At 38.1% G+C, this 12,532-nt stretch overlaps 1 protein-coding gene across 45 annotated transcripts in view; it reads left to right on the top strand.

Moving 5' to 3' along the window:
- The window catches only part of BBX (BBX high mobility group box domain containing), a 285,641-nt gene that overhangs the window by 247,140 nt on the left and 25,969 nt on the right, over positions 1–12,532 (top strand). For all 45 annotated transcript variants that reach the window (XM_021070479.2, XM_021070477.2, XM_084991463.1 and 42 more), the window contains 3 exons: positions 1,121–2,129; positions 3,098–3,236; positions 6,976–7,124. In XM_021070479.2, the coding sequence (XP_020926138.2) occupies positions 1,121–2,129; positions 3,098–3,236; positions 6,976–7,124 (1,297 nt within the window). The remainder of the gene's footprint in view (positions 1–1,120; positions 2,130–3,097; positions 3,237–6,975; positions 7,125–12,532) is intronic.

Raw genomic sequence — 12,532 nt, 5'->3', positions numbered from 1 at the left:
GAGTGTTTATTAATGAAAACACAGGTACTGAAAATGAATTTTACAGTGAGCTGTAATTTCCTCTTCTAGACAATAGCTTTAGATTGCAGTTTCAAAATACCTGGACGCTGGAGAAGAAGATGGCAAATTTCTCCTTTAATACCCTATATGTGAAATTTTAGAAATTTAAAAACTTAACCAAATTGCTGCCAAAGGAGTTTTGGCATTCAAAATTTTTCAGGTGTTAGGGAAAATGAGAAAATACATGTATCTTAGAGTATGCCATTAACCTCCCCAGTGCATATTCAAATTCATGAAGATTTGATAGCAAAATATGAGTAGTCACATTAAATGAAATAAAGTAACACATTAAGCAGTTTCATAATAATTCTGGTCAGAACTTGCAGCCAAGTAAGTTCTAATCAGATCGAGTTTGCCCTCAAATGAATTAATAAGAATAATAGCAACAAACCATCAATTATTTTTCAGAGCTTTTGTGATCTTCAAGTTATCTAACAGCATTTGTGGACCTATGATGTTTTATTCGCTAACCAAAACCCTCTGTAGTTGTTTAATGTTACCAATTAATTTTAAGTGGGTAGATAGAAGTTGTTGCTATTTCCCTCATTTTCCCAGGAAAAAAGTAAAGCTAAAAATCTGAATAGAGTTTTGGGATGATTTTCTAAGTCCTGCCATAAGTACATCATCTCACTTAGACCTCACAGAATCCTCTGAGACAACTGTTAATCATCATTTTTATTTTACAAAGGCGACAGAAGTAAGGAACAAAATGACTCCTAGGTGCTAAGGTAGCAAGTAGCAAAATTAAGACTCAGACTCAGGTCTTTGGACTCTATCTAGATCCCATGCTTATTTTACCAAATCTTGTTTTCGTAGGCAAAGCTTCCTTAGAAGCTGGAAAATGAGAATTTAAGTACAGAGTTGAATGAATGTATTTCTGAAGCCTTTTATTAATTTGAATGACTTAAGTTAGTTTGGCATAAGTGGACTTGTCATTGTAAAGTTTGAAGTTTGGTTTGGTTATTTTTTTTAGAGGTTGTACTTTAAAAATTTAATCTGATTTTTAGTAGGGAATAATGGTATTTTTGATTGTTCTCTCATATTTGTTTTAACTGTTTAGATGTGCCTGGCATCAGAGGGGGTGAAAATGGAGGAATCAAAACTAATAAAAGCAAAAGAAGCAGATGGTGGAAGAATTAAAGAATTGGAGAAGGGAAAAGAAGAAAGAGAAATAAAGATGGAGAAACCAGATGAGGCCAGGTTACAGAAAGAAGCAGATGTTGAAAAATCAGCCAAGGAAAATGGAAGAGATTCTAAAGAATTAAGAAATTTTGAGGAGCTGCGAATGGATGATATAATGGGAATAAAAATGGAAGATCCCAAAGATATTAAAAAGGAAGAATTAGAGGAAGATCAAAAATGTAGTCACTTCCCTGACTTTTCTTACTCTGCCAGTAGCAAGATAATAATAAGTGATGTTCCCAGTAGAAAAGATCACTTGTGCCATCCTCATGGAATTATGATCATTGAGGATCCCACCACACTTAACAAGCCAGAAAAGCTGAAAAAGAAGAAGAAAAAAAGCAAAATGGATCGACATGGAAATGATAAATCCACACCCAAGAAGACTTGTAAAAAGAGGCAGTCCTCAGAGTCTGACATTGAGAGTGTCATATACACCATTGAAGCTGTTGCAAAGGGAGACTGGGGCATCGAGAAGCTTGGAGAAACCCCTCGCAAGAAGGTCCGCACATCCTCCAGTGGCAAGGGAAGCATTTTGGATGCCAAGCCACCAAAGAAAAAAGTGAAATCCAGAGAGAAGAAAATGTCAAAGGAGAAATCCTCGGACACCACCAAAGAGTCGAGACCTCCAGATTTTCTCAGTATTTCTGCCAGCAAGAACATTCCTGGGGAGGTGCCAGAGGGTATAAAAGCAGAACCGTTGACCCCCACGGAGGATGCGCTACCACCCAGCCTACCTGGACAGGCCAAGCCTGAGGACAGTGACTGTCACAGAAAAATAGAGACTTGTGGCTTCCGGAAATCCGAGAGGTCTTGCAAAGGTGCTCTTTATAAAACCCTGGTGTCTGAGGGCATGCTCACCTCTCTGCGAGCTAATGTTGACAGAGGTGAGTGACGTCTCCCCATCCGAAAAGAACATGGAAGCCTAGCAGAATTTCTCCTTTAGACCTATTGAAAAGAACCGAAATCAAGAACAAAATAATATCAGGATAATAGTTCTCATTTGTGTAGTTCTTTATGGTTTATAGGTTATATACATTTGTCATTTTACCTCTATGCTTTTAGCACCATTGAGGAGAGTTTGTATTCATTCTGTACATAGGTTCTCAGCATGTAAGCATTCAAAGATATTCAGATCTTTTTTTTTTTTTTTAAACTGGCGTGGGGCTGGCTTTTTATTTTGAAAGATCGATACTGCATGTTTAGAGCTCTTATGCTGGTTTTTTAAATTGACAGAAGTAGTATTCTGAATCAAGCAGATATGTTTAGCAGAATTTTGACCTGTGGGCTCTAGAAGCAAATAACTTATCTAGCCCATCAAACCTGTAATTGAAGTGAAGAGCTCTTTAAAACTTAATGGTATCTAGAAATCAGTTAAGGTATATGCTTTTATTCCCTGACTATTTCATACAAATTTATCTGTTTTGAAATACGGTGTCCAGCTACCCCTTGCCAAGCTAAATTCCAGCCATAGAGATGTATGAAAATAGGACTAAAAAGTCCTGTATGAAGATTCTTGGGAGTACATAGTTCTCAGTGATGGCATTCCAGTAAGTCTTAGAGAAATTAGAATTAATGGTGCCCACCAGCAAAGGGCTTCCACACCTTAGGCTGATTGTCTAATGGAAAAGCTAGTAGTAGTTAGTCTCTCATGAGTCACGTAGCACCTGTTGAGTTATGATGGGACTGTGGATCTGAAATCTGCAAGTTATATTTTTGCATGTGCTGTTATTAAAAGTGGTCTATCACAAATCCCTCTGAGGACTCTGACGTTGTTACCAAGAGCGTCATGCATGTGATGATTTCTCTTCCGTTCCGATATCCCAAGCCTACCCTTTCTTTTGAATTTCCTTAGGGAAACGAAGCTCAGGAAAAGGAAACTCTTCTGATCACGAAGGGTGTTGGAATGAGGAAAGTTGGACGTTCAACCAGATTGGGACCAGTGGAAGTAAGAAGTTCAAGAAGACAAAGCCAAAGGAAGACTCTCTCCTTGGGTAAGTGCCAGTGAGCAGTCGGCCACCCTGCACAGACCCCAAATGTGGTGGTATTTTCAAGGTAAACAGATCGCTAGCTACTTATTCTCTTGAGTATCCAGTCAGCGCTTGCTGCAGTCTCAGTAAGCACATGAAGGAATACAAGTCAGGTGTGTCACATGGTTCCTGCTGTCAACACGGTGTGAGTGATAGTGTCATTCATGTTTTAAGGATAGTACAAAATGTATAGATTTGAGACTTGGGCCTGAATTTGTGAGGTTCATCTCATATTAGTGGTGTGACATTGTCTATCCTTAATAGTGCCAGGATGCATTTCCCATCTGAAGTTTACGATGGATGTAAGTATGTTAAAATTTTGCTAATTTTATATATGGTATATGCTTCATTTAATAATTCTAAAGATTATGTACATGTTTATAAAATAATGACAATTGAAAACAAGGTAAAATTACATTTCTGCTTTTTTTTGTTGTTGTTTAAGCTATATTCTATTGATCCAAAATAAAAAATATTAGACTGAGTATTCTCTTGGTTCAGAGAATATTTAGCAATGAATTATCTATTGAAAGGGAGTATCAAGAAATAGCATACATCAAGATAAAATCATTAAAGATTATTTCAGTTTTATTATATAAAATAGACTGTTTAATACCAATCTTAACATAAACCATTTTGTTAGGAGATCCAGTGCTTTCTATTAGTGAAGGAAGCATCTATTTATTTAATTGTACTGTTTTGAAATCCCTTTGAGGTTTCTCATTAGTCTAATTTGAAATATATACATTGAGTAGAAATAAATACATTTTAATATATTTTCCATTTTTTATAAGTGTTTAAAGGTATGCAAGTTTTATGCATTGTATTATACACTTGGTTTATTCATAAATATTTTCATTTCTCTTACTGGACATTACAGTGCTTTAAAGTCTAGTTCATCTTGGAGTTCCCATTGTGGCTCAGCAGTAATGAACCTGACTAGTATCCATGAGGATGCAGGTTCGATCCGTGGCCTCACTCAGTGGGTTAAGGATCCGGCATTGCCATTCGGCAGTGTAGGTCACAGATGAGGCTCAGATCCTATGTTGCTGTGGCTGTGCTATATGCCAGCACCTGTAGCTCTGATTCGACCCCTATCCTGGGAATTTCTATATGCCAAGGGTGCAGCCCTAAAAAGCAAAACAAACAAAAAAGTCTGGTTAATCTTAAGGCCCTCGTCACACATGTAAGGGTGGAAATTATTTCTCATGATGATTTCTCAATACTATTTATATTGAGATGATGTATTTATAATTGTACGTATATTGTTTCTAATATTTTTAAAGTCCATAGTAGTTCAACTTAGTTGTGCTTACATTATGCTTAAACAATGACATGAAAATCCTTATATTTGTCATTGTCCAACATAAAAGTGTTTGCAGAATCTCCTTTGAAAAGTGACCGTTAAGCATCAGAACCAGTGCTCTCAATCTTCTGGAACTTCCTGTGCGCTGTGGGGCACAAGCTGAGAGGGGAGGAGCCCTTCTTGCAGACAGTATGAAGTCCCAGGGGAATAAAGCAGAAAGGAAGGCTCCCTAGCAGAAGATTCTCTGAGGCTCCCATTAGAAATTGCTGAAGCTGTGAGAAAGATGTTTTCACCAGTCTTTTTTGACAAACAAGAAAAGTGAAACAATGTTTTGAAAATCTGTTCCTAAAAAGAGATTGGGTTGTGGGGTGTTTCTATTTGTTTTAGTCATTTTTAAGGAAGCCATGTGTATTTCCCTGGGGGTGTGGTTTTCTACAAGCCAAATCAACAGTAACACTCTTTCCTCTCCTCCTTCCTTTATACACTGGCCTGTTGGAATCAGATTGTCTGGGAGTGCTTTGTCTGGAACATGACAACACAGTACATGAGCAGTGAAAAGTGCCAGTACCTGTCAATCTTCTCTGAGATTTCTAAATGAACATTTTAAACCCTTTTATCGCAGAAAATGTGCTACCTGTTAACTGTAGCCAAGAAAAATTCACTCCGTATTGGCAGTTCTACTTTTTTAGGCTCCTCCAAGAAAAACACAGGTGGATTATTCTAGTTGAAAAAAGGGGGGAAAAGTCCCAAGGGACCTTAGGAATTACATCTCTCATTTTTGTATTTTTCTTTGGCTTTTCCACAGCACTGAAAAATTTATGACTTTATTATAGATAGCTTTCTGATAGCAACTGATTAGTGTCAGTAGTATCTGATTTTCCAACAGGATAAATATTTGTTAACTGTTAACGAGAAAACGTTGTTAAAGGAAGAATATCATCGCCACCCACTACCCTTCACTGCTTTGTTAGAACTTGATAGTGGGCCTTTTTCTTTCTTTCTTTCTTTTTTCTTTTTTTTTTTTTTTTTTGGCTTTTGTCCTTTTAGGGCTGCACCCGCAGCATATGGAGGTTCCCAGGCTAGGGATCCAATCAGAGCTACAGCTGCCAGCCTACACCACAGTCACAGCAACACCAGATCTGAGCTGCATCTGTGACCTACACCACAGCTCACAGCAACGTCAGATCTTCAACCCACTGAGCCAGGCCAGGGGTCGAACCCACAAGCTTATGGTTCCTAGTCGGATTCGTTTCCGCTGTGCCATGATGGGAACTCCAATAGTGGGCCTTTTTTCTGTTGGCCATTCTTACAGTCATCTGCCTGTCTTATCTCTGATCCCATTTCTTTCTCCAACACTGGAACAGTCTTAGGTGGACACACAGCTCATGTACATCCCTCAGGTAGCAGCTTGACATGTTAGCTTCTGGAAGGTCGTTACTTAAAGGGGCTCTCTTCCCAGCATGCCTTCCATTTTCCATCTGTCAAGCACAGAAGTTCTCCTGCAGCTTCTCCCATCTGTGTGGATTGCATCTTAGTTAATAGGTCTCACTATAAGTGAAAGCCAGCAGTCTGCCTAGCATCCAGCAGGCAGACTGCCATTGCTGTCAGGGCGGGGGTGGGTGGTGGCATGGGACGACTAGGAGACAGTCAAAAGCAGCCCAAGGATTTCCCAACTTTGCTGGTGGCATTCCTGAAATCATTTGTGGCTTGGATTAAAGTGATGTTGCCACTCTGCCAGTGTGTTCTTTGAAAACTGGCTTTACTTTTCTCATTGAGTGTTTTGTCGTCATCCTAGTCAACTGTCCAGAATTTTTTTCTAATATTCAGAATATTCGTTTGCATTTTCTTTGTGGGTATATGTTTTAATCAAGTACCAGTCAATAAATTTTTTGAAATTAAATTTACAAAGTTACCAATATACCATACTATCAATAAGACTTGCTATATATGGAGAGAGAGAGACACACATGCACACAACACATACAACACACACATATATGAGAATCTTTAGAATGAGATACTTACCTGGATGGAATGAATATGCTTTGTTTTGAACTTGGTGAAACATTCCCATACCAATGGAGAGAACTGCAGATTCTCCACTTCAAAAATATTTTACTATTTTACTATTTTATATAGTGTTTCTGCTTTTCTAAGGCAATGATGTAACCTGTCTTGTGAGTGTATGAAGAAAACTATTAGTAAATCTTCTCAAGTATTTCTAAAAAGATGTTTTTTGTCATTGCACAGAATTTATCCCTAATTCTAACGGACCCTGTTTTCAAATGGAATATCTTAAACTCTATCTTTTATCATTTATCATTTTCTGTTTAAATATTTACGTCAAATATTTACATCATGTGCTGATTGATTCTATCACCTCCCCTCTTTTATTAGCTCAACAAAGCTGGATGAAGAATTTGAAAAGAAATTCAACAGCCTCCCTCAATATAGTCCTGTTACATTTGACCGGAAATGTGTACCTGTCCCAAGAAAAAAGAAAAAGACAGGCAGCATGTCCTCAGAACCAACTAAAACCAGCAAAGGTGAGAAGGGTGCTGCACCTTTCTGCACGTGGTCAGAATCTAACAGAACCCTCTTCTAAGCTGTGGCAGCACCTTTTAGATGTGTAATTGGATTTAGACTTGAAGCAGTAGCAAGTTGGAATTTGAGGTTGCTTTCCAGGGTTATCTTGGTTCCTGCCTTAACCTCTCTCTCCCATCTTTCCTTCCTAAGTCTCTGAAGCCTCCATCCTTTGGCACCTCAACCTGTACATTTGCCCTTAAATGTGTAGCTTTTTTCAAAGTATTATACCTATTCAACCTTCTGCTTTCCAGAAATCAGGTTGGGAATGTTGAGCTTTTCTTGAGAAGAAGCTGCTGGCTGAGTCCAATTCTTCTGTTCCTGTGTGTCTGCAACAGAAATCCTTCCATTTACCTAATAAGTCGACTCTATTCTTTACTGGCAGTGTGACCAACTCCCCCTAGTACTCTGGCGGTATAATTTTTATCAGTTTTTTTGTTTGTTTGTTCGTTTGTTTTAATTTAAGGCTGTATCTGTGGCATATAGAAGTTCCCAGGCTAGGGGTCAGATTGAAGCTTCAGCTAACAGCCTGCGCCACAGCCACAGCAATGCCAGATCTGAGCCGCGTCTACGACCTACACCACAGCTTGTTGTGATGCCAGATCCTCAACCCACTGAGGGAGGCCAAGGATCCAACCTGCAACCTCATGGATACCAGTCGGGTTCATTACCACTGAGCCACAACAGGAGCTCCCAGGTTTTTTTTAATTTGGAAAAATGCTGTGTTTAGCATATTCATTATCAAGAATATCATCTTCTCTGTGTGTATCAAGGAAGCATTTAAAATTATCTCCATGACTTTGATGAATCTCAGCACTTAATAGGGGCAACATTAGAGGGGTTTTAAAGAGTGTGAGGACATCCCCAGTGGTCTCAGCACCTGGGACCACCATTACATTTATGGGCAGGAGCTAAGGTTCTAAACATCTATCTACCTACCTACCTACCTGTCTATTGCATAGATAGATAGGTAGATAATTATATATCTTTACATATCTAGCAATCAAGGATACTGACTAAAGATAAATAATGAGGATATATAATTTGATGGATTGGGGGGAAAAGATAAGTTTTATGTCTAGGGAAAATTACGTCTGAAGAAACCTAAACCTTTCTCCTTCAAGACCAACCCTTTGTCTTTGTACACTGAAGAAAGTTGCTCTGAGATCTTTATCTCAGGATGGGTCTGAAAGGCTGAAGAAAATGCCCCCTTCATGATAAAAGGCACAGAGGAATGTAAAGATGATTTTAGAATTAGCTCGGTTTTCTGCTGTGGTTAATAAAAACAAGTCTAGCGAATACAGAACTAAAAAAGAAATGTTGCATTACCACATTTGCTCACCTGGGAAAATAAAGTAAGGTTGTGCTGAGATCTTCCAAGATAGGTAGGAAAGAAAGCGGCTTGTTGACAGGTGGGTAGCTGAGTACCGTAATAGATTATCAAATGAAATGACAGTCCTTGTGCCCTAGAGATGCTTAGGAATAGGCAGAGCAGACCATAGAGCTGGAGATGCCAGGTAGCTTCAGCCCTCATAATTCTAGGATTTAAAGTTTCTGATAAATACCTGACAAGCCAATAACATGGAACTTGATTGATTACAGGATGTACTCTCTTCCTCCACTCCTTGCAGTTGGAGACACTCGTTTTAGAGCTCTGAAGCTGGTCAAATTATCTATCAGGGACTGTAACAATAGATTTTATTTTTGTGAAGCTGTAAAATCCTGAAGTTAGGATCTGTTTTCATGATACCTTCTCTTGGGTCTTGGTTGTCTGTTCTATGTTTTCTTCTCCCAGCTGAGATTAACAGTATTTCTTTCGACGTGAAACAGCTTTTTGGAACTTTAGATTATACTTCATACAACATCATCTTAACTCTTCTGTTATACCTCTCAAGCCACACAAAGTTCATGGTTCTTGTACAGTATATCAGTAATTACATAGGTAGGAAGTCTGTCAAGACCTTAGATTTTGCTCTGCATCCTGACTCATGGAGCAAAATGCAATGAAAATAAAGCAGAAATTAAAATAATATATTCTCTATTTAACAAACTAAAGAAATAGTATTTGTGACTGACTGTAATTTGGCATTAGCAGCACCAGTGTACTCTCCTACAAGTTATTAATGAAATTATCATACCAGCTGTGCTGTAATTGCCTGATCTTTAGAGGATAGAGGAGATTGTTTTCTTAGACTCTAGACCCTTTGCATCTTTGCATAATGAATCGTTCAAAGCAAACACTGGGTGTGAGATCATTAGTTCATTAGTAAAGGAGCATGTGTTCATAAGAAATCTCATTTTCCTCTTCCAACAATTTACCACTTGTCTCTATTTTATTTTCTTCTAAGTTGTTATTCAGCATTCTTTACATTTTTCCCCTGTCCTTATACTAGGTATGTTTATTTATTTATTTATTTAGCTATTCCAGGTGGTATAAAATGTGTAGAATTTTTCTGAAATGTAATATCTAGAAGAAATCATTATGTATGCATTGATATAGTTATATATCTCAGAACCATAGTACCTGCCTGGGCTTATTTTTCCAGTGGTCTTATTTATATCTGTATTTCCAAGTGGTCTCTTCCCCTTTCCCATTGTCCCCGCCACTATCTCTGCCCTGTCCCTTATGTCTATGAGGTAGATCTTGTCAGAAACTCTATAGTAAAAAGGGATAAAAATAATTCCTCCAACGAAGCTCAGGCTACGTTTGAGTAGGCTTAGGATACAGATGACTTAGGAATAGAATTTCTCTTTGCTTCCAGGACCAAATGATCCAGGAAATTATAGTCCATCTAACTCACAATGCAGGTCAGCTGAAGCAGCCCATTCCCCATAGTGTTTTCTGGTCTGTCTGCCACAGTTACTTGTATATATTCAAATGGAAGCTTTAAATTATAACTAAATTTAATTGTAACATCTTGAGAGATTTGTTTTGACACATTAAATATATAGTTAATGTATGAAGCACTTTTTACAAAAGTATCCGAAGTCAGAGTGCTCTGCAAAATAGTTATTTTCACGCAAAGTAGGGTCATGGGGGAAAAGTTAATTGAGTTCAATTTAGAGTGTTTAAATTATGCCCAAGCTTGACCCTTGACTTAGTTTCTCCTCCCTCGTGCCTTTATCTTTTCACGTTTTTTAGCCCATTAACAAACACACTATACTCTTTCTCATTTTTTTCTTATTCACACTTTTATTGCAAGATTGAAATTTCAAATAGTTAAGGATTTGAGATTTTTAAAAATCACAGTGGCAATAAAAGAAGCAGGTTTTACAAAAATTAAAGATTGAGCACAGAATTCCCTGTTTGGGATTGAACCAACCTGAGGATACTTTTTGGTGTTCAAGAGCAAAGATGTAATGATAGCTAGGCTATCCTTTACTCTCAGGAAGTGATAGCTTCCATATTGGGCAGAACTCTTGTCTTTTGTCCTGTAATTATTTAAGAGTTTTCGTTGCTACCAAACTCTTTCTTTTTCTTTTTTCTTTCTTTCTTTCTTTCTTTCTTTCTTTCTTTCTTTCTTTCTTTCTTTCTTTCTTTCTTTCTTTCTTTCTTTCTCCCTCCCTCCCTCCCTCCCTCCTTCCTTCCTTCTTTCCTTCCTTCCTTCCTTCCTTTCCTTTCTCTCTCTCCCTCTCTCTCCCTTTCTCTCTCTCTTTCTTTCTCCGCATGTGCACCATATGGAAGTTCCCAGGCAAAAGGTTGAATTGGAGCTGCAGTCTCTGGCCACAGCAACAGCAGGATCCAAGCTGTGTTTGTGACCTGCATGACGGCCCTGGGCAACACCAGATACTTAACCCACTAGGTGAGTCCAGGGATCAAATCCACATCCGATGCTAGTCGGGTTCCTTACTGCTGAGCCACAGCAGGAACTCCCCCAAACGTTTTTTTGAGTATGGTGACAGCACATTTGCAGACGTTAAAGGTATACCTGATATAATCCTGAGGTTTTTAACAAGGCATGCATGTCTAGCCCAGTAAGATCACTCTTCCCCTTCAGTGAACTTGTTTGTGCCTGGTTTACTTGAATTTATTTATTCCAGTCCACAGATCCACATGCCCAGCAGTCAGGAGTACTTTACTCTATATTATTACAAAGGAATTTTTTGTTTCATTGTTCATTCATTACTTATGTGTCCATTACAGAAAGGACAACCTAGTCTTCGAATAAAAGTTCTGCTCTTTTTATAGCTTAAAACCACAAAACTACATTCAGCCGTCACAACCAACCTCTTGTTTCTTACAACTGTTCTATAGAACACAGTTCACTTAATTCACCTTACCTGCTGACCTTGAAAATTCCTCGTGTTATACTAATACTGACATGAATCGAGTGAGACTACACTTCTCAGCCAAAATGTGCGCATTTTTCAGCAAACCTTGGACAACATTAGTGTTTTGGGAAAGTCGTTATTCATGTCTCTGTGGCAACTCCTCTAACCCTCCCAGATTGGGGTTTCTCTCTGCTGTTTTCTACCCACTGTGAAGTTGGGGTGCAAAAGAGATTGATACCTTCAAACACAGGCCATTGTGCCCCGAGTCATAAGTGGAGTCGACTCCTAAGCTAGTTTACATGCCAACAGCTGGTGATTTTGACATAAGGAAGAGGAAGCTGGTGCAACAGTCTTTCAAGAGATTTGGAAGGAAGATGAGGGAATGGAAACTTGAGATGATGGTTTAGTGAAAGCTGCCAGTTCTTTGCTTTCTGAATGATTTCTTCTAAAATTCTTCCACTTTAGACTTCCTGCCTTCTTTTCTTTACCTCCATGGACATTTCTATGTTAATAGAATAATTAAGGAAAGTAGTAGCAAATTTTCTTATATGTGCTATTTATTACTAATTTTTATTACGTTATTTTCCTTGGACAAAATATCTAACATATGTTCCTTAGTAGTGGGCAGGAATCAAATTGTTCACTTCTTGACTCTAAAATTACTGCTTCTCAGTAAATACCATCATACCTTATCCATTACTCCTTCATGTTTTTCAATTCCTCTTTTACCTGAAGTTGTCATTGGCTTAGATATGTTTTATAGTTATAGTTTGGGGATGGCTATCAGCAAGGAGGCTTAAAAATATAATTTTCCAGGAGCTCTTCTATGTACTAAACCACTCTGGATGTTCTTTTTTTAATGTTTAAATTGACAAGCTCTGTATTTAGCTTTGTCCTTAAATTGTACTTTTTAAATTTCTCTGAGTGTGGTTGGGTCTGAAAATATATATTCTTTTCTTCTTTCTTAACCCTTTCCTTACATCAAATCATTTTGCTTCTGTCAACCACTTCCTTATCCTATTGTCCTCATACACAGTGATGAATACAGAAACCATTCTCCCTATGAGCCAATACCTTATTCTAATGAAATTGTTTTCCT

Source organism: Sus scrofa, chromosome 13, assembly GCF_054392235.1.
Source record: "Sus scrofa isolate SSC_HxYL_T2T_F1_AM1 chromosome 13, Sscrofa_HxYL_maternal_Yorkshire_Landrace_v2.0, whole genome shotgun sequence".
In the NCBI taxonomy this organism is placed as follows: Eukaryota; Metazoa; Chordata; class Mammalia; order Artiodactyla; family Suidae; genus Sus; species Sus scrofa.
This window is presented reverse-complemented; position numbering and strand designations above follow the sequence as displayed.